General features: G+C 43.3%; 2 protein-coding genes across 2 annotated transcripts in view; one reads left to right on the forward strand and one right to left on the reverse strand.

Moving 5' to 3' along the window:
- Positions 1-7,814: 7,814 nt before the first annotated feature.
- TK2 (thymidine kinase 2) overlaps positions 7,815-27,181 on the forward strand; it is a 50,143-nt gene continuing 30,776 nt past the window's right edge. Inside the window, exon 1 of the mRNA XM_079906857.1 lies at positions 7,815-7,857. The gene's annotated coding sequence lies outside the window, so the exon portion shown is untranslated. The remainder of the gene's footprint in view (positions 7,858-27,181) is intronic.
- Positions 12,668-25,617, reverse strand: LOC307178585 (chemokine-like factor; the record flags this gene model as incomplete). Its single annotated transcript, XM_079906858.1, has 4 exons — positions 12,668-12,784; positions 15,086-15,181; positions 19,800-19,958; positions 25,540-25,617. The coding sequence occupies 4 exons, from the start codon at positions 25,615-25,617 to the stop codon at positions 12,668-12,670; spliced, it is 450 nt and encodes a 149-aa protein (XP_079762984.1).

Genomic DNA, 27,181 nt, shown 5'->3' on the forward strand with positions numbered 1-27,181 from the left:
GGCTCCGACAGGCCACGTTGCTTCATGGTTGCCCTTGTAGGTGCCCTTGGGCTTCCCCTTGGGGGTACCCTTGTGGGTGAGATGGGTTCCTGGGTGGGGGAGGCACCGGTTTTGGTTTCGATTCCCAGAGCTTTTTTCATGGTATTCCTCATCGTCTTGGTGACCACAGTCGCATCGATGAGACACACGATTGCCGCTGTGAGACACAGGGACTGTCAGACACAAGACCATATGCGGGAAGGAAAGGCGGGGTTATTCTGCAGCTTCTTAGCAGCCTGTCCTCCCTATCTGGGCGGCGGGCGTGCAGCCTCCTGTCCCCCTCTGACCCTCCACTACCTTCCTGGTGTCTGCCCAGTCGGCTGCTGCAGCCCATTCTGGCATTCCCAGAGAAAGGGTTTTTGGAAATAGGCTTTTCTGCCAGTGACGGCCTTGCCTAAGGTCTGAGGCACCAGGACGAGAGTAGGGCACTGATCCTAGGAGGCTCCGGGTGGCTGTGGGCCTCCCGAGAAGGCCCCTCAGTGGAAAGGACTCTTGGGCTATGTTTGAAAAGGCAGGAAGGAGTTTCCAAGGGGACCAACTGGGAGGAGAACTCCAGGTACTGGACAGGGGTCTCCAAGGAATCTGGTGTGGCTGAGACGTATGGAGCCGGTGAGGGTGGGGGCAGAGTTGAGGCTGGGGAGGTGCAGGATCTGGGACTTCATCAACAGGGGAGGGGAGGTTCCCGATTCAGAAAGCCCACTTGTCGCAAGATGAATGGAAAGCGAACCAGGCTGGTGGCAGGGAGACCAGTGGAGGGTGGTAGGAGCCCCTGCCATCCAGGTAAGGATTGATGGAGACCAGGGCGTGGGAGCTCCTGGCAGGTAGGAGAAGGCTTGGTGGCTGAGTTAGCAGATGGGGGTCAGCGGGCTACAGCACACTAGATTCCAAGTGCTCCCCAGCTCCTGTCTACCTTGTATGTTTTTCTTTACTGTCACTTAATCCCTGGCTGCCTTCATGAACTTTTCCCAGATAGGTCTTGCTCTAGCTAATCTGTGAGCTCCCTAAGGGGGAAGGGACTCTATCTCCAACACTGAGCTCAGGCGCAGTCCAATGGGATCGACAAACATTTACTGATCATAGAATGAATTCAAAGAACTTAAACTTTTTTTTTTCTGGATTAATTTCTGTTCCCATAGCTTAACTTCTTGAATCAAAGTCTCACCACCCCGTTCCACACCCCCTATCTTCCAAGCATTTAATCTGCCATTTCTTGTGGTCTTCATATGTTGAGGATTTGTCCCAGCCTTGTGAGCCAGGGTAAGGTATTTAACCTCAGTTCCCATATCTGTAAAAATGAGAGTTATAGAGATTAAAACAGAACGTGCCTAGCCTGGTGTGGGAACTTCTTTTCCTTCCTCAACAAGGCTGAGTCACTCACTTTTGACAATGCACTTTTTCTTTTCTACAATCATTTTTTTTCTTGTGATTTAAAGTATGATTTTCTAGTCCAGAAAAGTCGAAGTCCTACTTATAGATAAAAAGAACATCTTGTTGCAACATTTAAAAGAATAGTGTGTATGATTTTCAAAACAGATTCTGTAGGTTTGTTTCCGCACCTATTTGGAGAATGAGCTTAGAGTTTGTGCAACCTCAAATCTTCTGAAGAAGTCAGCACAAGAAAGAGAAAGGGTGGTGGCGATGGTGTTCTATAAATGAAATAATGATAGTCTGCCAGTTTCCCTTTTCCAAAGAGTCTTGAAATACTGATCTTAAATGGAGTCATGAAGGCCTCTACTTACCCCTCCAACGTAGAATAAATGACTTCTTTCCTTTTCTTCCATCGCCAAGACGGCAACTACGAAAAGGAACACAGCAGTAATGAAACTGTTGATAAGATCCTGCAATACAGAATTGAAAATTGTCAACTTCACATGAAAATGTAATTTCATAAAATATTTAAATTGGTCAGTTACCCATCTAAGGATGGATGCCTTTTAAAAACTTTCCCTTTGAGGAACCCTCCTGCACTGTTGGTGGGAATGTAAATTGATACAGCCACTATGGAGAACAGTATGGAGGTTCCTTAAAAAACTAAAAATAGAACTACCATATGACCCAGCAATCCCACTACTGGGCATATACCCTGAGAAAACCATCATTCAAAAAGAGTCATGCACCACAATGTTCATTGCAGCACTATTTACAATAGCCAGGACATGGAAGCAACCTAAATGCCCATCAACAGACGAATGGATAAAGAAGCTGTGGTACATATATACAATGGAATATTACTCAGCCATAAAAAGGAACGAAATTGGGTCATTTGTAGAGACGTGGTTGGACCTAGAGACTGTCATACAGAGTGAAGTAAGTCAGAAAGAGAAAAACAAACACCATATGCTAACACATATATATGGAATTTAAAAAAAAAAAAAAGGTTCTGATGAACCTGGTTGCAGGGCAGGAATAAAGAGGTAGACACAGAGAATGGACTTGAGGACTTGGGGTGGGAGGGGGGCGAAGTGAGAGTGGCATGGACATATATACACTACCAAATGTAAAATAGATAGCTAGTGGGAAGCAGCAGCATAGCACAGGGAGATTCTGTGCTTTGCAACGACCTACAGGGGTGGGATAGGGAGGATGGGAGGGAGGCTCAAGAGGGAGGGGATATGAGGACAAGTGTATGCATATGGCTGATTTGCTTTGCTGTGCAACAGAAACTAACACAGTATTGTGAAGCAGTTATACTCCAATAAAGATCTATTAAAAAAACAAAAAAAAATCCAAAATAAACTTTCCATTGATTAATATTAAGAGGAACTCTCAGCAGCATAATTCTTATATCTTCCATAGACATGAGTTTATGTGATTATAAGGTTCTGGATAGGATCGTCAGTAGAAATGGGTTTAACTTCATTAAAGAACACTCTTAAAAAAAAAAAAGCTGACAACTTTTCCATCAGACTTTTTAAAGGTCATAGGAAAATGGGCAATAAAAAAACCTAGAGGTCTAGGGGCCTCACCCATATTGACCCTCCATAAATATGATCTTATTGAAGTTTTGTATTTTAAATTAATGTAAATTCTGCATTCTATTCCATAATACATTTGTTTTAATATAAAAATAAAAATTTAGATGAACACTTTACTGATTTAATTCTACTTCCAAATCTGCAAATCAGTAGAACTGATACTTTGGAAGTTGGATCATATTTATTCTTTAGGGTCCCACATCCCAAGAAGCAGGAACCCATCTGAGGAGCTAGCCTGATGTTCTGGAGTGAAAATGACTTTCTCTCTTTCCTAAAACGGCCAGAATTGAGTCTGCCTTGACATCTATAGGCTATCTGTGTCCTTCTTTTTGGACATTGATACTGGGTTCTTCAAATGCTGGCCCAATCTGTTTCTCCATGTGCTAAATAAAGGATGAGGATGAGTGGGAGGGGGCACACTCCTGAGGATAAGCACAGCCTGGGCTTTGGTAGCACAGTGATAATGAAAGAGAAGGTTCTCACTGAGTCAGCGGCACCAGCGTTGGAGGATGAGTAAAACCCCGGGGTCCTTTGACCTCCATACGGCCCAGGTAACTAATCTGAACATTTTAAGTTTTTACGTCTTGGTGGCATGACTTGGTAGTGTCAGCTTGGCTGGTGCACTTGCCCAAACACAGCGAGGAGCCCTGCTGTCTGATCATAATGGGTCTAAGTGGAGCTCCTCAGCGTGCCGAGTGTTTCCCCTCTTATTACCTCATTTAACCCTCACAAACACCCTCCAAAGTCAGTATGGCTAGGATCCCCATTTTAAGAAGATGTAACAGAGGCTTAGAGAAGTTCATTAAATTGACTATGATTGAATATCTGGCAAGGAGTGGAGTCAGAACTCAACTCACTATTGCCTCCCATCAGGGACACCCAAATAAGGAGGAAATGATCTGTCCCCCAAGGCTGGCAGTGCCGCACCCATCTTTGGCATTTTCTGTGGAATGGGTAATGGAGGGTCAAAATGGTATGGGACAAATAAGGACAAATAATTGGCCTGCCAAGTCCTAGATGTATGACCTGGGGCGTGTTTTATCACCCCTCTGTGCCAACAGGCTAGGATCTTAGTTCCCTGACCAGTGAATGAATGTGTGCCCCCTGCAGTGGAAGTGCGGAGTCTTAACCACTGGACCACCAGGGAGTTCCCCCAACAGGCTTTTTTTTTTAAACATCTTTATTGGAGTATAATTGCTTTACAATGGTGTGTTAGTTTCTGCTTTACAACAAAATGAATCAGTTTTATATATATATATATATATATATATATATATATATATATATATATATATATATGTTCCCATATCTCTTCCCTCTTGCGTCTCCCTCCCTCCCACCCTCCCTATCCCACCCCTCCAGGCGGTCACAAAGCACGGAGCTGATCTCCCTGTGCTATGCGTCTGCTTCCCACTAGCTATCTACCTTACGTTTGGTAGTGTATATATGTCCATGCCTCTCTCTCACTTTGTCACAGCTTACCCTTCCCCCTCCCCATATCCTCAAGTCCATTCTCTAGTAGGTCTGTGTCTTTATTCCTGTCTTACCCCTAGGTTCTTCATGACATTTTTTTCCTTAAATTCCATATATATGTGTTAGCATACAGTATTTGTCTCTCTCTTTCTGACTTACTTCACTCTGTATGACAGACTCTAGGTCTATCCACCTCATTACAAATAGCTCAATTTCGTTTCTTTTTATGGCTGAGTAATATTCCATTGTACATATGTGCCACATCTTCTTTATCCATTCATCCGATGATGGACACTTCGGTTGTTTCCATCTCCGGGCTATTGTAAATAGAGCTGCAGTGAACATTGTGGTGCATGACTCTTTTTGAATTATGGTTTTCTCAGGGTATATGCCCGGTAGTGGGATTGCTGGGTCGTATGGTAGTTCTATTTGTAGTTTTTAAGGAACTTGCATACTGTTCTCCGTAGTGGCTGTATCAATTTACATTCCCACCAGCAGTGCAAGAGGGTTCCCTTTTCTCCACACCCTCTCCAGCATTTATTGTTTCTAGATTTTTTGATTATGGCCATTCTGACTGGTGTGAGATGATATCTCATTGTAGTTTTGATTTGAATTTCTCTAATGATTGGTGATGTTGAGCATTCTTTCATGTGTTTGTTGGCAATCTGTATATCTTCTTTGGAGAGATGTCTATTTAGGTCTTCTGCCCATTTTTGGATTGGGTTGTTTGTATTTTGTTATTAAGCTGCATGAGCTGCTTATAAATTTTGGAGATTAATCCTTTGTCAGTTGGTTCATTTGCAAATATTTTCTCCCATTCTGAGGGTTGTCTTTTGGTCTTGTTTATGGTTTCCTTTGCTGTGCAAAAGCTTTGAAGTTTCATTAGGTCCCATTTGTTTATTTTTGTTTTTATTTCCATTTCTCTAGGAGGTGGGTCAAAAAGGATCTTGTTGTGATTTATGTCATAGAGTGTCCTGCCTATGTTTTCCCCTAAGAGTTTGATGGTTTCTGGCCTTATATTTAGGTCTTTAATCCATTTTGAGCTTATTTTTGTGTATGGTGTTAGGGAGTGAGGCTAATTTTTAATATGGGGATAATGATTGGGATTCATTGCGTTCATCTGAGGATTAAATGGCACAATGAATCTGAAAGCATCACATGAGGTGTAGTGGGAATGCATCAAAGTGTAGATTCCTGATATCTGCCTTCAAGATAGTAAACTTTTCTGTGAACTTCTGGTGTTCTTCCTGTTGAGACTGTTGAGCAAGGAGCCCTGTTGTGGAATGGGACTTGCCTCTTGGAGAGGCACTAATGTCTGTTATTTGGGCGCCTGGTGAGTAACACTGGAAGGGGCACGTGGTGCAGGGCTGGTGAGGGTTGGAAGTCAGCTCCAGTTGGGTTCTGTAGGCTGAGTGAGAGGTCTGCCCACACTGGGGCAGGTACAATGGTTTTCAGCTTTGCAGGAAGCGTAGGATCTGAGGATTGTGTAAACCAAGATATCAAAAAATGTGAACAAGGACCCAAGCGGAGTGTAAACTTATAAAATTAAAAATTAACTAACTGCAGTCTAGATCATTGAGAATTTGGACGAATGCACACTAATAATGATAACAGTAACAAAACAAATGCAGACTCGGTCTCCCTAGCCAATTGTTGACTCCCTGTCAGAGTTCCATCTCCTCGCTGGACTATTGGACATTATAGTTTACTGTGGTCCTTACTTGCAAGGAAGTGCTCTTCTGAACTGTCCCTTGGAAGTAATGCTTTCTTCGTACCTAACATTTCTATTGTAGCTCACATATCTTGAGCACTTACTATCTGTCACATACGGTGCCAAGGTGTTCATGTGTGATCTCATTTGATTCTCACAACAAACTCTCATTATCCCCAATTTACAGATGGGTAAGCAACTTGCCTGGGGTTGCTCAGCCAGTAAGTGGCTATGACCCTCCTCAGTCTGACTTGAGAGCCCAAGGGTCTTCTCCTGACTAACACCCCCTCCCTTTTGCCTTAGACACAGACCCTCTTGTTGGCCTCATCTTTGACAAAGAGAAAGATACGTTCTCCCAGATGGGTAAAACTACAGCTGAGTCTTGCCATGTGCAAAAGCACTTTTGGTTTCCCCATAAATGTCATCCTTACTCATCATCTTTTTCTTTCTCCTTTTGACTAAATACCTTATTGACTCAAGTACCTGCCTCTGACACAGTGAGAGATGGGTTTGTGACTTGACTATTATTTTTTTATAAAGCCCCCAAACCGTTCCCTGAGATAAACAAAATTGTATAGAATTAAAATTGGGAAAGAAAAAGATGCTTTGAGGGTGAATGCTTTTTTTTATTTTTTTAAATCATTGAATATTAGGAAGAAGTCAAACCTTTACACTTTGTTTCACAAAATGTGGTATTTGTAAGAAGGATGTATATACAATAAACATTATGTGGTATTTGTGCCTTGGGGTTCTCCAAACACATGGCAGAACCTGATCAGTCATCACCAGAATCTGAAGGGGACATTCTGAAGCTGATACCTTTTACTTGTAAATGTAAAGATATTGCTGGTAGTCTTGGAATCATCCCTTCAATAGAGTTCTAGTTAAATATGTTTATTATGTTCTTTCTTCTAGGTTGCTTTCTATTGGAAAAGACATCAGCTTGACCAGAACTCAGTTTCTCGGACTGTATGGGGAAATACCTTCTTTACAGTGTAGAAGTGTTGAAAATATGGGCTATTCAGAAGACAATAATTATACTTCATACTTTTCTTGGGTACGCTGGTGACATAAGACTAGGGTGGGTAAAGTTGATAATGAAATCTAGCAATGAAGACAGTGACCCCACCACAGGTGGGGTGAGGAAAGCTGGCCACACCCTGGAGGACAGAAACAAGAAAAAGGCAGGGACTTTGTATCACGCTCTGGGCTCCCATAGCTATCCAAAGAAAAGAGGATGCTCTCCCCCAAGGACAGAGGTAGCAAAAGGGGGCCTGGCTTTACCAGAGTCGCCCAGAGGCCTGCAGCTCTCCACAAGCTGGCCTGAGCTGCCCGTGACCGGGAACAGCTCCTCTCGCAGCACCTGCTTCATGCTTAGGAGACCCTGGCTCCTGCCTCTCCCTGAGGCTCTTCCTGGACGCTCCCCCTGGACCCTCCAGCAAAGCACGGGGCCTTGAGGCTCTCTCCAGCTCTCCAGCTTTATGGCCATGGGCCTTTGGAGGGCTCCGGTCCTCCTGACCACAGCTGCTGACCTTGGTGCAGCCCTCAGTCGCCGACCCCCAAAGGCTTGTACCCTGCCCTCCACTCCAGGAAAATCAGTTCACCGTTCGTCGCACATTTTAAGGAAACCATGAGAAAATGGGAGCGGATTCAGAGAAGGTAAGATTTTGAGAACGTGAGGGAGACAAAGATGTAGGGAGGGTGAAGATAAACCAGCACAAGGCTATAGGGCATAAAGTCTGGAAAGAGTCTGGGCTTTAGAGTCAGACAGACCTGGGCTCAAATCTGAGTTTCCATGTGCCTAGATACAACCACGGGCAACACAGTCTCTTTAATCCAATTTTCTCATTTGTTAAAGGGGGAGTGGGGGACGACCACAACCTCACTGGGTTGTTGTGAGGATTAAATGAGGTAATCTATATGAAGAAGTACCTGGTGTGTGGCATGTGCTCAGAAACAGTTATTTTACCTTCCGCTCTTGAAAACTTCCATGGACAGAGATTTTAGTTTCCGCTCAGAAACCTCTCCGTGGTTGTAGCTCTCCAGAACTGAGAGGGTCTTCCACGTGTCCAATTAAAGCTGCTCAGAGATTGCTTCCTGTGCTTTCTGCTGCTGAGAGAGCTCAGCAGCCTTTCCAGAAAATCCCTCAGACGCTTGGAGAAAGTATTTTGAGTTTTAGTTCAATAGCAACCCATCCTACCTTACAGTTTAAAAAAAGGTACCATAAAAATGTATGATGTGGAAGAGGCATGGGCTCGGAGTTAGGATGGTTCACGGTGCAAAAGATAAAAGGGTAAAAGCCACCCAACTGCCTCAGGGGGTCCGACCCACACTTTGTAGCGAATATATTTACTTTGTGGCAAGCCTTTTGTGATCTTTGCTTTAAACACATTTAAATGTTACAGGACCCCTATAGACAGCTCTTATCATCACGCTTTTCCTTCTCTGAATTTCCCAGATGGGGAAACTGAGGCTAAAGTTCTCACAGCTAGTAAGGTGGCAGGGCCAGGAACGGGGCCCATGTCTGTATCTGGACAAAACTATGCTTCCTGTCCAGTCTGTGAGGATACAGAGCCTCAGAGTCCGGAATGAGAAGGATTTTTCTGTGACCTGAGGAATTAGCTTTGGGAATTTTTCAGTTGGTAAAGAGTATGAAATTCTGGAAAAAGCTATTGAAGAAGGCCATGCAGTGTCTTTTCCTGAATACTCCACCATACGGCACCCCTTTGGAAAAGCTGGACCCTTGACACATGAGAAGTTTGACTCTTGCACTCCTTCAGGGCACACGTGACAGTTTTCTGCCACTTAGCCATGTTGTAGAAACATGCTTTTTCGGAGGGACATTTGTAATCTGTTAGAGAGGGTGCTGTTTGACAAGTAGAAGAAGCACGTGCCGTTTTACAAGCAATATACTACTGAATACACTGAGTAAAATTTTCTTTAGGACCAGCTGAAAAGTACCACGTGTTTAGGGCCGTAATGAGATGGAAGCAGGTGTGTGTGTTGGTTGTCCTATAGATGGAGGGGTTCAAGGAATCTTTCTGAGCTTTAGGCTAGTTTCCTCTCTGGGATTAGGGTGACACTCTGTCATAGCTCAGCTATGTCCTTGTCCAGAGAGATCTCTCTGTTGTGCTCCCTTGAAGAGAGCCTTTACTGTGGGGCTGAGGGCAAAGCTTATATGAAAATTATGAAAATGAACACTTACAAGTAAGGGCCAATGTAAATAAGTCATCGAGTGGTGAAGGGTTAGCATATATATTAGAATGAAAAAAAAGAACGATGCAGGTTTCCAGGACTGTGATTGCTATATAGGACTCCTGGGCTTCAGCAATGATGAAACAAACTAGTGCCCCTATGAGAAGGCCCTGCAGTAAAAGAAACAGGATTTGTTTTAATGCAAATGAGCTATTAAAAAACAAAATAAAATAAATGATCAGACTGTAAATCTGATTATATTGCAATTGCCTGTATTGTTTTGCACATATATATTATTTAAAAAATTCCTTACATGTTTAAGAAATGAAATAACACAGACAAAAATTGCACACAGTACAGAAGCTTCTTTCTCCTCCCTCATCCCAACCCTAGTCTATCTCCTTAAAAGTAATCACTGTTAACAGTGTATATTTCATACCAGAAAGAATTGTGTATATACAGGTCAAGTAAAGTAAATATATATTGATTTTGATAGAAAGAGTGAGGTAGAGTCCCAGCTTTCTTTCTTTCTGAACAGCTGTTGATTATCCCAACATCATTTATTGGGAAACACCACTGATCTGAAATCCAACCTTTATCATATACTAAATTTTCGTGTGTATTCGGGATGCTTTTGAAACTCTTTTCTTCTATTGAGTTGCTGATTTCTTTTCTAGTACTTCTGAAATTACAAGCAACTCATTTTATGTTGTATTATTGTCTGACTTAGTCCCCCTTTCAGTACTCATTCTCAGGTTATGTTTCTCATTTTTGTCTTGGTCAAGTTCCCGAAGCTAAGCCTGTTGGTATTTTAATTGGAATTTCCTTTAACTTATAATATGGAAAGATTACAAAATTTAGTCTTAACTCTTTAAGAACAAAGTATATCTTTCCGGTTATTTTAGTGGTTTTTAAAATATCTCTCAATAGAGTTCTAAAGTTTTCTTCATATAGGTCTTTCAAATTTATTTCATTTAATCTTAGATATTTTGTCATCTTGATTGCTATTGCAAAGAGAAATATTTTCTTCTATTTTAAGTTCTTGTTTGCTCATTTCTACTAATGAGTTAGTAGAATTTATCTTGTTCTAAATTGTTTCCCAGTTGATTTTATTTTTTAGATCTTTGATCATATCAGCTGTAAGAAATGATATATTTTGCCTCTTCTTTTCAAATAGTCATACTTATTCCTTTTTCCTGTCTGATTGTGGTGACTAGTGGGCATCCTCTTTGTTCCTCATTTTAATGGGAATACTTCTGAGGTTTAATTATATATGATGCTGACTTTGGGGTTTATTTTTATAATGTCAGTGAAATATCTGTGTATTCCTATTTAACTGGTCTCTCTCTTCTTCCCTTGTTCACTTTTTTTTTCACTCAGAGATGAAAGTTGAATTTTGTCAAATGTGTTCTCTACCCTATTTGATAGTGTCCTAATTTTTTCTTCTTTTACTTATGGTGGATTAGTTTAATAGAGTCCTAATATTGAATCATCCTTATGTTTCTTCTTCATGGTGTGTTTTGAAGAAGCACTGATGAGCATTTTCTGTTAATATATTAATACTGCTGCTTTGATACAAGTGAGATTTCTATTTAGTTTTCTTTTTCTGAACTTGGTCAGGTTTTGATATCAGTGTTACACTGACTTTGTAAAAATAGCTCAGAAATGTTTCTTCTTTCTCTATTCTTTGAAAAAGTTTGAATAGTATCAGAATTGCATCCCATGAAGGTTTGAAAAGAGTTAACCTGTGAAAAAGTCTGGGCCTGACACATTTCTGAAAGATACTCTCATTCCCCACCCCCCCACCCCCCACCCCCACCCCCCCCCCCCGGTGCTTATATTGGTCTGTTCAGGTTTTTCTCTGTTCTGGGATCAGTTTTGGTAATTTATAGTTTCCCAGAAAATCAACTCTTTGATCCAATTATTCACATTTATTTGTTTTGCAAAGTGCTCCTGTGAATCCTTTCAGTTTCTTCGGGGTTTGCATTATTTTCCCTTTCTGGTTTCTAACTTTAAATATACGTCCTCTTTTACCCCATTTTTTCCTGTTATATTGGCCAGTGGTTTATCAACTTTATTGGTCAAGTCTATTATTCTTGTTTGCTAATGTACACATTTCTGTTATTATCTCCATTGCTTCCCTAGTTCCCTTTGTGAGGGGAAACCTGAGGAATATAAAAGTGAGGGGTGGAGGGAAGCGTGCCAAATTTAGTAGCAAGGGTAGAGTGTGTGGGAGGAGCAAAAGGAGAGGAGGAAGAAAGGGGAGGCGAAACAATGTGGACCGGCAAAGGGAATTAGGGAAGTTTCCCCCAGGTGGCGCCCCTGGGAATCACTCACTCCCTGAGGCCGAAGCCGGCCTACATCCGCCCTTGCATCCGCCCTTGCATCCGCCCAGCGGGCAATCAGCTCTCTCTGCTCACCAGCCTAATGATCTTCAAGATTCTTGTGGGCGAGAAGAGAAATCGCTTGAGGCCGTCCCTGAATTTGGGCGGGAGTTTGGCGCGGCCCTCAGCACGCTTTTGTATGGCCTTCTTCTCTCGCTGGCTGGGGATCGCGGGTTGTGCAGTGGGCTTGAGTGTGGGTGCAGTGCGCCCCCGGGATGCTGAGGGCGCCGCGCTTGTGTCCCGCACCGAGCTTGTGGATGGCGCCGAGCGCTCGGGATGCGCCGCACGGGCGACGTTTAGTGAGCGGGAGGGACGCGCCCCGGATTTCGAGTCCCCCGAACGTGCGTTGTCGTCTTCAGGATTCATGGTGGACCCCCGGGCCTGGTGGTGTCTGACGGGCCCCTCGGCTCTGAGCCTGCACGGCGGCGGCCGGCTCTCCCCGGGGAGCCAGCGTCGCGCCCCAGCGGCTGCCGGCCGCCTCTCCCTCGCGCGCAGTCAGCTCTGGCTGCCGGCAGACAAACCAAGCCCTTCAGCCGCCCTCGTAGCCACTGGGATGCGACGCCGCTGCCTAGCCTGGGCACTCAAGGTCCCCTCAACGCCACCACCTCCGTGCTGCCAGCCAGCCGGGGAGCGGGCTCTGAAGACCATTTCGGGCGCTCCCGGCGCTTTCTCCTCTGCCTCCCGGGCCCAGGAACAGGAAAACCAGATCCCATAAGATTGAGGCGCTCGAGCGCTCCCTTGAAAGTTCAGCGCTGGGCCCACAGCTCCTAAATCTCTTCTTCCAGCTCCCATATAGAGATTAAAATGAGAACTGCAGAATATATGTGTTAGAATAAAGAGATATGTTTAATAATTAGCATCAACTAAAAAGGAATATAAATTTACAAAACTTATAGTTTGTCATGAACAGCACTTTTCTGATAAGGACCACTTGGATTAAACAGCAGCTTCCGGTAAATGAGGGCCCCGTCGGCAATAGAGAGCACCGAGGCCACGAGTCCAAACACCTGAAACAAAGACACAGTGTCACTGCTGTGGCCATGGTCACACAGGTTTTAAGTGGTCTGCCCACCGGCTTCCTCTCCTGCGAGGGCACCAGGATTGCTCCCTACGCTGTCACCGAATACTAAAATGGGAAGAGACTTCAGAGATCATTTTATTCTCATTCCCAAGTTTTCCCAGTACCTTCCTAGAGAAAGGGAAAGGTAATTTAAGTGAGCAGAAACAATACTGAGGTGGTGTGGGCTCTGAAACCAATACTTGTCTGGATCTCTTGACATGCTCCTGGATATACTGTTTAAAGCCCTGCCGATGATACTTAGTTACTAATCAACATTTCTATACCCAATGATCAACTGTTTGACTTTCCTACTGCAAACTGTACTGGAGAAAAGGTCAGGTTAACACCAGCTCAAGCTTTAACCATGGTGATAGTAGCTGTGATAAGAGATTTGGAGAAATGGAGTGATAAGATGACCCAAAGTGAACTCTCAAAGGCCGGGCTACATCCACTTAAGGGGTGGGATTCTAAATAGGCCTCAGGAAAACAAAACTGAAGTAAAGGGAATAAACTAGAACATGGTCTTTAGGTACTCTGATGGCTGTTTGAGAACTGGTGCCGGGGCTGGAGAAAGGGGATGTCAGTGTTATTTCACCAGCTCCATCCAACTGCCAAGAAATCTGGCTTTCTGGCTTCAGACACTGTTCCTTTTCCATCCTGAATCTCAAACGCAGCTTCCTAGGTTCTGACCACGCTACATACCTCCTACCGGTGCTTTCATGACTCTGGTACACAGCATGTTGCTGGTTCCTCCACCTGGAACCGTCCCCGTTTCCTCCCCTTTAGTTCTGGCAAACCACAATTCCACTGCTGGAGAGAGGTAGCTGCTTCCTCTTCTCTGTGCCCCACAGTACTCTGGTAACAGCTCAGACACAGCTGCTTGCACTTTTGTCTCCTGTATTAGGCTCTAAGCAACTTGAGGATAGGGCTTACATTCTAGTCCAGAGCTGTCTAAACGAAATATAATGTGAGTCACCAATGTAAGCCACATGATTCACTTAAAATTTTCTAATTGCCACATTAAAAAGTAAAGAAAAAAACAAGTGAAATTAATTTTAATAATATATTTTATTTAGCCTGATACATCCAAAAGAATGTATTTTTAACATGTCATCAATATAATAAAATTATAAATTCTACACTCTTTTGGGGGTAGCAAGTCTTTGAAATCCAGTGTGTATTTTACACTTACAGCTCATCTCAGTTCAGACCAGCCGCATTTCCAGCGCCCAATAGCCACCTGTGGCTTGTGGCTCTATACTTTGTCAGCACCTACCGAAGTGCACTTAAAGAATGAATCAATGAGTGAATGAGTAAATAAGTGAGTGAAAGTAAACTCTATGCCTCATCCCTCTTTCTCCATAATTATCTTTAAAGACAACTAGGAGAGATTGCTGTTACAGCACTATGTCATTTCTAGAGTAATTCCCATCCCTCATGAAGTTGCTTTGGGCCTAATGAAGGAGTTGAAAAGCCATGGGTTCTGACATATGTGGCCAGTTCTCCTAAGTGGCCCATACTATGAAAAGACAAGGAAGTAGGAGGGAGATTTATTTAAGAAGAACTTAATAATTCACTTCTCTAGATCAGAACCTAGAAAAGCCAAATGATTTTGAACCCCCTGTAAGAAATCTAAAAAGAATATCAGATGGAACTGTAACTAAATTACTTGACTCTTCGTTTGTTTGGGCTTGCCTTCCAAATTAAACTGATTTGCTTCTCTTCAAGCAGTGTTCAAAATAATCCTTCAGTTACAAGGCTTCCTACCACCATTCCCTTACGATGACACATCTATTAAATTCCATCTGAAGCAGGATCTGGACAAGAAGTAACTGAGCTCAGAACAGTCTGTCTCACATTAGCAAGTGGGATGTATCCTCTTCTTGAAAAGGGAGAGCTCTGAAATTCATCCATGGTTTGTTTTATTCTTGACATCAGGTTTCTGAGAGTTTAGTTCTGTAACTGATTCCAGTAGCTTTTCTCAGTCTAGTCTAGCCCTACCTATCTATGAGAAATATGGAGGAATCTCTTTATTTGGTTAACTTCAATTTTAGCGTGAAATCATCTTCCTTGACATTAATCAGGGCACGTGTTCACACACAAAAGTATTAAGCCATTAGGTACTGTGTACTGGTATAGAAGCCTCAAGGATGAATACAGTCTAGCTTTCTGTTCTTGTATTTATTCTTCAAGTACATTTGAATTCTGATTGAACCGGAAGGAAGAGACCAGAAAGACCTCCACTTACCCCTCCAAGGACTATGTATGTTGTGGTTTCTGGGATCAGTGCCAACACAGATATAACTATCATGAATACTGCTGTAACCACTGAGTTGATAATATCCTGAAAACACAGAATAGAAAGGTCAGCTTTACATGAAGATCACCAACAAAATGAATCAGCTCCCTAAAGATTTCGAAAGTTCTATTTTATTAAACAAATTTATTTAGTTTAAATAGTTTTATTTAGTTTTAGGAAGTCAAACTGCTGCAGTAAAATATCACATATATTGTATTTGGCCTGTAATGATGCCTAATGGGTCTCTTATCCTATGATACACCAATCATTTAACTCCTTAACAGGCTTATGTCTTTTTTATTTAAATGTAGTTGGAGGGAGAACTCATCTGGTTAGGAGTGGATGACGTATTATGCGGAACGTTTAAAGTAGAATGGTACACTGGGAAGTCAGGATGCTGAATTTTAATAATATAAGAGAAAGTGTGGAGTGCTCTACACCATAAAATAAACAACTTTATAATGTTACTCCAAATGCAATTAATAAAACTTAGAGCTGGAGAAAGTGGTAATTTTCGGGAAAAAGCTCCCACGTATCTGTATGCAACAGCTGGCCAATTATGCAATTATTTTTTGATGATGTAGCTCATTCATTTAATAATTGCCTGAAATGAAGTACTTTCATTCTGAACTGTGGCTTTAAGAGGTGCAGCTTACATTTTGAATGGATGTAAACTGTGGGAAAGTTAAATTGTCTTTATTCTGGAAAGGTTTATGTATATTTGCAGACAACGGTAGCAAGAAGGAATTGTTAACACAGAAATATCAAACTTCAAAACTCTGGTAACTTAGGAAAGCGGTTATTACAAAGAAAATAGGAAGAGGTTCAACAGGGACAGGGTAAGATTAGATACATTTAGGCAGAAAAAAAGTCCTCATTTGCAGGAGATAGTGAGTTCTAGGTTAATGCTCCTCTGTGCTGGGTATTTTTCTCTGCTTCAAGGCAATAGACCACACCTCTGCTTCAGACAGGCAGCCCTGCCTCCTGTTAGTAATTTGGCTAAGTGTATGTGAATGGCTTCAGATAAAAATGGTGTTCTAGGGAGTGCAGAGAATCACGGGGGGGACAAAAAGGATGCACCTGCCCCAGAACATCAGTGATCCTTAATGGTGGTTTAAAGCATTGCTTTTCTTTTAAAACCAAACATCAGTATGCCATGGAGTAGAATATAAATTTTATTACAAAAATGGAGATTTCACAGAAATTTTGAGCCTGTACTTCCATATCAGCACAAAGCCCTGGGTTGGCTCACTTTGTGTGTTTTCTGTCCCTGGAGCACTTGAGGGGAACAGTCAGAGGAAGCCTGCTCTACAAACTGTGTTAGTGACTGCAACTTTGGGACAATGACACATCTGTGTGCAGATGACCAAGCTCTTTCCTAATCAGTGAAGACAGTGGCCATCAGATAGAAGTATTTACAGGTTACCTCTTCCCCACCTACAGATTAATTGGAATCTTCAGGCATCTTTGTGTCCTTCACTTTTGTTATAGTGAAAGAGCCACAGACAACTTCTCCAGCTGTGCTCTGGCCCCATTCCCATCAACCACTCTGCTGGGACCTCACTGTTTATTACCCTCCTTTGTCCCTGGCCAGGTTTCCTCAACTCAGTGGTGGCCCCTCTAGTTACAGCTGTGTCCTTCCCTGCTCAGTCTAACAATCCCACTGCTTTGCTGTCACCTGTCCATTCGAGGCAAACCACTCTGGGAAAGGCCACTGGGGGCCTCTATTAATACAGTCAGTAAATATAGATTTTTTTTTTTTCTGGGCTTACTTCCTTTACCTGTGACATTATTCACCCCTTCTTTCTTCTTGAAATGCTCTCTTCTCTTGGCTTCTGGGACATGGGTCTCCCTTGGGTCCTCTCCTGTCCTTCTCAGGCCACTCCTCCTTTCCACGCCAGATGTTGGTATTTCCCAGTCTTGCCTTATCGTCCTCTACTCTCCCTCCGAGCCCTTCTCCCAGAGCTCATCTACCATCACGAGGTGATGACTCCCAAAGCTGCAGCTCTGACTTCTCTCCCCTAAGCTTCAGACCTGAACGTTTCCCTGAATACCCCATAAGCAACTAAAACCTTCCATGTCTCAAACTGAACTCATTACATACCACTCTCCTTGGCCCTTCCTTAAAGCTGACCTTCCTCCTATACTTCCTGTCTCATTACCCTCTTAAGACAGTTCTTTAAATGGCAGCTATCCTTGATTTTCCTGTTACCCAGTCCTAGCAGTTTTCATCAACACTTTTTCTCACCAGCTACCGTTTTAACCTTAATTTAGGCCTTTCTCATTTCCACGTCTGGATTAGGATAAGAGACTTTTAAGCGGTCTCTGAGACCTAACTCTAGTTTTGCTCCTCTTCAAGCCATTATCGACACTGCCAGCAGCGATCTCCTCAGATATGAGCTAATCATGTCACTCTCCTACTTAAAAACCTCCCAAAGGTTCCAGCAGCCTTTGGATTAAAACTCAGGGCATTCAAAGCCTTGCATGCTCTGACCTCCTACTGCCTTTCAAACCTCCACTCTTGCCCCTCTCTTCTTCACAGCCACTCAGAACTCCTGCAGGTCCTTGAGGGTCCAGCTCTTTCTCCCCCTAGACCCTCACACACACTGCTCCCTGTACTGGGAAAGCTCTCTCAGTCCCATATCAGTTGGCTAACTACTTTTCATCCTCCAGCCCTCAACGCAGGCGTAGTTTTCCTCAGGCAAGCCTGTTATGACTTGGTCCCCTTCCCTTCCACACCATCCGGTATACACCTGTCACAGCACCTGTTATACCGGATTGCTCACCTATCTTACTTTCTGGCTACATTGAAAGTTTCTCAGGTGCAAGATTTGTGTCTTGTTTTATCGAAGAAGCTAGTATAGAATCTGGGATTAGCAGATACTTAATATTTGTTGAATAAATGATTTCATGAGATCAAGAGCATAGAGGAATCTGGGTTTCATGATGGAGTAATAACTTAGTTGACCAATATAGCACCATTTCTAAGAGTACAGTATCAGCCAGGTGTGAGCCTCAGAGATTTGGAGACATGCTATACATAGGCCATGCTCCTTCTCAGTGTGTTCTGTTAACTTTAGGACTCCAAGTTTATTACTGGGACGTGTAAGAAGCTGCAGAGAATTACTACAGTTTGAGGAAAAATAAATGCTAAAATGTGTTAGTTTCATTAACTTTGGAAAAGCAGAGTGTGAAGAGCAACTATGCGACTTTTTGGGTACAAGATTAACAGGATGTGGACCATGTTCATCATCTCCTTGAAGAAATCCTTGGGATAATTTAGCTTCGTCCTTTCTGCCACTAAATGGTATCACATACCCTGAGGGCCAACTGAGGAAGGCTTTGTAATCTCTTGTCCCAGACCTTATACTGCAGTCAGGTCCAGCTCCAAAGTGTAGATCAAGGAGGATTTTGGAGAGGCGCCATGAAGATCCTATCTATTTCCCAGCCTTCCACTCTGGGGACTTGCTCAGCTTGTGATTAGTCTGAAATGCTCATCGTTGGTCTTCAAAAGTGGTTCCAGGAGGCACCACTTTAAGGGATGCTTATGGTTTGAGAATAGCTCTAAAGTCCTCTCTTCTTAATACGGGTTATCAGCTTGGATATCAGCACTCTGGAATCCAAGAGGATGAGACAAGTGCTTTCACCAGTCCAGCCAAAGGGTGGAAGGGCAGCAGGGGTCTCAGAAAGGAGACCTATGGACATAGGATTCTGGGGATAAGACTTGAAAGAGGAGCAGTGAAGTCACTCAGTCCTTCCTAGAACCAGCTTATGGTCCAGGCTGAAGGGCCAAGTATCCCTTAGTATCTTCAACTTGCCTATTTTGAAAGTTTCCAGGCCATCTGGGCATTCCACTGGGCAGTTATTCCTAATGCTGTGAGTATGGCAGGTAAAGTCCATATGCTACTAAATAAGGTTCTACAAGATGAGTTAAAAATTATGTGGCATTAATGATTACAGACATTTTTTCCGGTACACGGGCCTCTCACTGTTGTGGCCTTTCCCGTTGCTGAGCACAGGCTCGGGACGCGCAGGCTCAGTGGCCATGGCTCACGGGCCCAGCCGCTCCGCGGCATGTGGGATCTTCCCGGACCGGGGCACGAACCCGTGTCCCCTGCATCGGCAGGCGGACTCTCAACCACTGCGCCACTAGGGAGGCCCAACAGACATTTTGAAGTAAGAAAATGTTGTGTTTTATTTAGCCTCTAAATTATTTTGATTTTCCATTTAGTGATCAGGGATGTGTAAGATGTAGATACTTGTGTATCTGTCTCCATTTCTATTCCCCAATTTTGAGGTCATATCAACGTGCATTTAAAAAGGAGGTAAAGATTAAGAATGCCGTATAATTTCATTAACCATGATCTTGAATTTAAATTTCTTTTGAAGATCTACACCTACGTGAATTCTCCTTAGAAAGATAGGTCTGAAAGGTCAGCCACATCTACTGATAGATAGAGCTCAGAGGAGAATTTATGCTCCGTGGCTGCCCTGGTTCCCTGAGAATCTCCCCAGAGCACATTAGCAGTGGGTAGAGTTCCTCCTTCCTAAGCCTGTCAGAGATTCCTTAAAGGCTTAAGAAAACTAAAGAACAGAGTTTATTAAAATGTCTTTCTATGGCAGGAAAAAGTAGTTAACTTTAACAGTGAAACTGAACACTTACAAGCAAAGGCCAAAATATACAGTTAATTAATTGATCAAGTCTGAGTATATATAAAACTATGAAAAAGAAAGTAACAGTGACTTCAAATCCAGTGACAACAATGTATGGCTCTGGGGCTTGTGCGATGATAAAAAGGGTCATAGATGTCACAGTTAGCGCCTATAGGAAAAAAAAACAGGATTTATTCAGTGATTATTGAATACAAGTTTAAGCTGTAAAAATGATCATTTCTAAAATAACGAAATAATGGGTTTCTTCCATATACACACACATCTAAAAGAGGAAGACTAAAATGTATGGATGTTGACGTCTCTTTGTGTTTTAGAGAACTAGGTATCCCTCTCTGTTTTAAGTCTATTACTCCGCTTGTATACCTAATACCATCACTTCCCACATCTGTTCCCTTGATCTTTTTCCACCAAATATCTCCTTTTCCCTCTCGTACCTTCAATCTCTCCTCCTCCACTAGTTCCTTTCCTCACCATCCTCTAAACATATCTAAGGTTATCTTCTCTTAAAACACACATACCTTCCTTTCACCCTGCTCCCCACAGAAATTCCCATTTTCTACTTCGCCCTGTAATGCTTCTCCAAAAAGTCTGTATACTGGCTGATATAATTCCTTATCATCCACTCATCACTCCTTAACTCTTACCAATCTGGAATCTGCTGTCAAATTTAAACTTAGAATGTTGCCATGAAAAATACTGGGGAGGAAAGTTGAAAACAAATGGTCAGAGAAAAACAATTCTCTAAAGAATCCTGTGAGGAAGAAAAGGAAAAAAAAAAAACCCCAACAATTCTGATGCTTCACTTTTTAACACACTTCCTCTTATCTAAACATAATGCAATCAGAATTAACAAAAACTTAAGTGGAAAAAAAACCCTTGAAGATTATTAATCTAATCCAATCTCCTCATTTCCAAATGAAGATATAGAAAACAGAAATGAAAAGTGACTTAAAGGAAAAAATAAGCTGGGGGTCTGTCAATGCCATGATGTTCTTAGGAGATACAGCTCTATCCAAAGTCTCTGTGTTCTTGGAAAATGGTTTTGTCAAGAGTCTTCCCTGGCTCGACTTTTATGATCAGTCTGTCAGCATCCACATTCTCTTTTTTTTTTTTTTTTTTTTTTTGCGGTATGCGGGCCTCTCACCGCTGTGGCCTCTCCCGTCGCGGAGCACAGGCTCCGGACGCGCAGGCTGAGTGGCCATGGCTCACGGGCCCAGCCGCTCCGCGGCACGTGGGATCCTCCCAAACCGGGGCACGAACCCGTGTCGCCCGCATCGGCAGGCGGACTCTCAACCACTGCGCCACCAGGGAAGCCCCACATTCTCTTTTTAACCTTAGATCTATATAGGCTACTTATTCATAATTCTTTCAATTACTTTATTAGTATAAAAGTAGCTTACCTTTAAACTTCTAAATTGGTTAGTTTGCTTACACAGTAAATATAACTAGTTACTAAATAACTCATTCTTTATAATTAATATAATTACCATCAGCAACATGTCATCTCAAATCACTTCATTTACTTTACTGAACCAGGGTCTTGAGTTCATGGGTTATGAAATCAAGGGTCACTTTTTCAGTCCGCATCTTCTGTAACCTTGGAATTTGGCACTGGTGATCAATCCATTTTCTTAACAGTTCCCACGATTTCAGTCACACTGGGTTCTCCCCTAATCCATACTAACAGCTCATATCTTTCCTAACTCCTGGCTTTTGTTTTCAGTTAGCTTTTAAATATTCCACTAATACCTCAAACATCTCTTCACCACTCTATGTAGACTGCTTTTGCCAAGATCATCAATGATTGCAAAATTACTAAATTTAACAAACATTTTTCAATCCTTATCCTACTAGACCCCCATGACTTATTTGCCATTGGCTTTTTCCTACTTTTCTACTCCTTGGCTCCCATGTCACCTTTTCTAGTTCTTATACCTCTGAAACTATTCTCTCGGTGGGTTTCCTTTTGCCCATCTCTTTAAAATGATGGCATTCCTTTAGATTCTGTCCACAACCCACTCAACAAATCTGGGTCTCTGTCCCAGGTCTATCCTCAACATCTCACACATAAATAGCCATTTAGAATCTTTAATTCACCGTGTGCAAAACTGTCACCTTGCTCCTTCCTCCTGTATTCACTATCTTAATTGGTAATATGACCATCTATCTTTTCACCTGCCCCTGGAAACTTAAGATCACCGCTCCAACTTACTCCTTACAACTGACCAATCATCGGGTCCTGCTGACTTAATGCTTAAGCATTTTGGGAATCCACTTTGTCCCTAAAACCACTGCCCTTCAGTATCTTTTCCTTGAATTACCATGACAAATATGTTACAGTAAAATTTCTAAAATAAAAATGTGTGCAATTCTTCACCTATTTAAAACTCTTCAATGGCTCCCCATGGTTTTTAGAATAGAGCCTACCTTCACCATGGTATTCAAAGTCTTCCATGACTCAGCTCCTGTCTACTTCTCTAACAAAGAGTTGTTCACAATTTATCCACAGGATAATTCCAATGCTCAATTCTCAGTCCTCATCTTACTTGAACTATCATCAGTGTTTGACACAGTTGATCATTCCGTCGAGAGAGTTTTCATTTGGCTTCTAGGACACCATACTTTTAGTTTCTCCTGCCTCCCTAATTGTGCTTTCTCATTCTTCTTTGCTGATTCCTCCTTCTCTCTCCAATCTCTCTTTTTTTTTAATTAATTAATTTATATTTTTGGCTGCGCGCGGGCTTTCTCTAGTTATAGTGAGCGGTGGCTACTCTTCGTTTTGGTGTCTGGGCTTCTCATTGCGGTGGCTTCTCTTGTTGTGGAGCACGGGCTCTAGGCACGCGGGCTTCAGTAGTTGTGGCACGTGGGCTCAGTAGTTGTGGCTCACGGGCTCTAGAGCGCAGGCTCAGTAGTTGTGGCGCACGGGCTTAGTTGCTCCGTGGCATGTGGGATCTTCCCGGACTAGGGCTCGAACCCGTGTCCCCTGCATTGGCAGGCGGATTCTTAACCACTGCGCCACGAGGGAAGTCCCTCCCCAATCTCTTAATGTTGAAGTGTTCTGGGGCTCCATCCATGGTCCTCTTCTCCACTCTATGTACACTCATCTCTTGATGATCTCATCAGTCTTGTGACTTTAAGTACTTCTATTTCTGCAGTGCCAATCTCTCTCCTAAAATCCAGTCTTGTATATTCCAAATGCCTGTTCAGTATTGCCACTTGAATGTCTAATAGACATCTCTAAAGTGAAATCCAAAATTGAACTTCTGATCCTCTGCCTACATTTACTTCACCCACAGGCTTTCAGTGGATGGCAACTCCATTCTTCCAGCTACTTAGGCCAAAAACTTTGGAGTGATGTTGGACTCCTCCCTCTCTCACACCACATCTGGTTCATCAGCAAATCTTGTTGGGGTTACTTTCAAAATATATCCGAAATGTGATCATTTCTTATAGCCTACTCCACTAACAGCCTGGTCTGAGCCGCTATCATCTCTTGCCCAGATTACTGCAATAGCCCCAACTCATCTCCTTTTTTTCTACCCTTGCCTCTGCAGGAATCCTCCTGTCCCCACCAGCCCCCACCTCCCAATCTATTGTCAACATATCAGCTGGTGTAGTTTTTAAAAATGTTAGTCAGATCATATACAACTTTACTCAAAACCTTCTTCATCTCCCACTGTGCCCCTATGTCAGTCCACTCCCGCTATACTGGTTTCCTTGCTTTTCCTTGAACCCTTCAGGTACACTCCTGCCATAGGGTCATTGTACTGGATTTTCCTTTGCCTAAAACACTCTTCCTTCAGATATTCATAGCTTAACTCCCTCATCTCACTCAACGCTTTGCTCAGAAGTCACCTCAACAAGGCCTAACTTGACCATTCTATTCCTGCAATCTTCCTCTCCAACCCTACCTTCCCTTACACTCTCTTAGCTGGCTTTAGTTTTCTTTGTTCCACAGCACTTACTCCCTTCTAGAATATTACACCATTTATTTATTTATTGTGTTTATTGTTTGTCTTCCCTGCCCTCCCACCCCAATATGTAAACTCCATGTGGACAGGGATCTTTGCTTTGTCCCCTGATATCTCCCAAGAGCCTGGAACAGTGCCTGGCACATGGCAGGCTTTCAATAAATATCTGTTGGCTGAAAAAAATAAGGTAAAACTCAACTTCTTATGGTTTGCTCATAAATCATGCTGGGTTTTTTTTTTTTTTTTTTTTGCCTCCACGCCTTTGCTCAGGTGGCTGTCCCTTAAACCCTACCCAATGTCCCCCTAGGACGTTTCCTGACACCTCCTTGGTTAGATGCCTCACTCTGTGCTCTAACTTCATCCTGTCACACATCACAGCTATCTGCTTGTGTGCCTCTCTCTGACTAAACTGAAGGACTCCATAGTCAGGGACTTTTGTCTTGGGTGTCTTTGTTGTTTCAAGTCCTAACTCAGGGCTGGGAATACATTAAGTATTCAAAGTTTTGTTGAGGGAATTAATATATCAAAAATGAAACCTTTCTGGAGACTATAAAACCAGAAATAGAGGAATGATAAATGTGTTTCATTCACACTATAGAATACTTTGAAGCATATACAAATGATAATAAAGATTTATAATTATATTTAAAAAAATGGAACCTTTCTCACAAAATCCCATTTCTCCTCCAGTGTTCCAAAGCTTTCAGTACCTGGCATAAAACCCCAGACCCTCAGGTCACTTCTTTCCTGATTATTTACTTCCAACCCAAGCTAATCTCTCCGTTTTCTGAACTCCAGAGTAGTTTTCTAAACTTCTTTCATGCATTCTGACTTGCATTACGTCATAGTTATTTCTCAGAATCACAGACTTTGGTGTGAGAAGGACCTTGCGTGCAGTTTGTTCTGCCCACTCACCTGAAGCTGAAATCGCCATCACAACATGCGAAGTGCTCATCTGCGCCTGCTACCTTTTCTGTCTGGGAATGTACTGCCTTCCCAAGTGGCCACTTAATTTTGGCAACTTTCCCAATAAAAAATTCTTCCTCATAATAAGCAGGAATGTTTCCCTGTAACCTCTAACTTTCCACCTCCTCTCCTTATATGTCGCCTCTTTAAATTTTAAGAATTATTTTTTTCCTTCCCCTTTTCTCTTCTTGAATTCCTTCAACATATTCTCTTATGATAATTTCCTCTTCTCTAACTAGCCAGGTCGCCTTCCTCCAAATGACGATTCATTCTCTCCCAACCTCTGCCAGAACTGGCTGCAATGCTCCTGGCATGTCTGACACCCCAGGAACCAGGAGTTCCACCGTCCTTGCTCTGGACTATATCAGCCTTGAGCTCACTCACATCAAAACTACTGAGTTCTAGCAAGTAAACACAGCATCCACTGAAACCCCTCGGTGCTTTTGTTTTTGTTTTTAATCTTGTTGGCATCTGAGTGGTACAACTGCAGCTGCCTCCCCTGGTAACCTGGGTACCTGGTTTGTGGGTCCAAGTGTGGGCCATTCATGTAGGTGTGCGGATTTTGCTTTATGAGTGAGTCCGTAAAGCCCCTGATGGGGGAGGACAGCGCCCTATTTCTCTCCTCCTACCCTCAGGGTGCAGAGCGAAATGCCTTGCCTCTAGGAAGGCCTTGACAGAGGTTCAACAAAGTTGAAAGAGAGTACAGGGCATCGGCTTCATGCTTTGCAGCCCTACCTCCCTGCGGGGGAGCGCGCTGGGACACCGTCCCTCACCCCGAGGCCCCGCCCTCACCAGCCGCAGCATCTTCACGTGGCCATTCACGCTGAAGCAGAAGGGGCGGTGCCTCGGTTTCAGCTTCACCGTCGGCATCTCGCCTAAAGACCCAGCAGCAGCACTTCTCCGTCAGTTCCCCTCCTCAGCGGACAGCTCTGCCAGGCCTCACGCCACAGCTGCAACGGCCACTGTGGCCTCGAGCCGCTCTTGAAAGCGTCCCGCCGTCGCGGCGCGCATGCGCAGTTCACCTCGGCCCGCACTTGGGTACATGCGGCAGCCACCCTGGCCCTGTCCGCCGCCACCTACTGGTGGCCCCCGGTATGCGGAAAGCCAGGGTTCGCGCGCAGCGTTTCCTCAGACCTAGAGGGGAGCCAAGCAGGCCAGCTTCTCCCCACCCCCTAGTTGTCTGTCCAGTGGGAACGTTGGTTGTGCCTTTGTTAAAAGATAAATTGAGGCATATTAAAATTTTTAAGATTTTATTTGAACAAAAATGGATTCAAATCGGGTGGCATCTGAAGTTGAATCCGGCCTCTGTACCCTGCCACCGAATTAATCTCGGAGACAGAGTTTTGGGTGAAGTAGAAAAGTTTTATTGCTTTGCCAGGCAAAGGGGGCCACAGCTCGCTGATGCCCTCAAAACTGTGTGTCCCAACTTGGAGAGGTTAGTCAGAAGGTTTACAGTAATTGTTCAAAGAGGGCGTGATCAGCTCCTGGACATTCTTCTGATTGGTTGGTGGTAAGTGGGAGTCAGCATCATCAACCTTCTGGTTCCAAGGTGTCTGGGGTCTGCGTGCTTGTGGGCAGCATACCGTCCTTAACCATTGACTTCTCCCATCTGATGGGGGTTTCAGTATCTGCAAAACAGCTCAAAGATACTGTCGTGTATATTGCTTGATGGGGAGCCAGGACCTTGCCCCAAGTCTGCACTATTGTTTCTCTCTCCCTCTCTCTTTTTTTTTTAATTGTCTCTCTCTCTCTCTTTTTCTTTTATTGTTTCTCTTGACTGTTTGTTTCTCCTTTGTCTTGCATCCCCTCCCTTCCCTAATTAGCAGCTGCTTGAATATGCCAGATGGAATTTAGGGAAGGTCATAGAGGCTGAATGAAGCCTATTTCCTGTAATCAAAGAGATGGGGCACATAGAAAGGCTTTTGTGCCCAGGAGCCCCACAGGATCCTGCTAAGTGTCACACCCAATCTAACATAGAAAGGAGCTCTGAAGAGCTGTACAAAATGAAAGACTTATAGGCAGAAGGGAGCGAGAACAAGGAAGTTGGTTATTGCAAGGTTACTTTTCTTTAGGGCATGGCAGGGGGTCTATCAGGCAGGTCACCTAACTAGTGCTGATCAGACGAAGCCTGATTGACTGGAGAGCCAAAACTATAATTAAGCCTTGGTTTGGTGAATGGGGCTTAGCATAAGCGACTCCATTTGGGGCCTGTTCTCGTTTTTTTTTAAAATAACTTCCTGAGGGATCTAATATATTTACAGTCCAGACCCTGGAAATGTCAAAGTTCAGAGGAAAGAGTGCTGGCTGTGAAGCAAGATAGATGAGCTTGAATTCCAGCTCCACCCCTTAATGAATGCTTCTGATCACTTTTTACGAGTTACCTAAGTTTCCAAGGATCAGCTAAGCCCGGAGAATGGGATTGACAATATCCACC

The sequence above is a fragment of the Stenella coeruleoalba genome (assembly GCF_951394435.1).
Source record: "Stenella coeruleoalba genome assembly, chromosome: 20".
In the NCBI taxonomy this organism is placed as follows: Eukaryota; Metazoa; Chordata; class Mammalia; order Artiodactyla; family Delphinidae; genus Stenella; species Stenella coeruleoalba.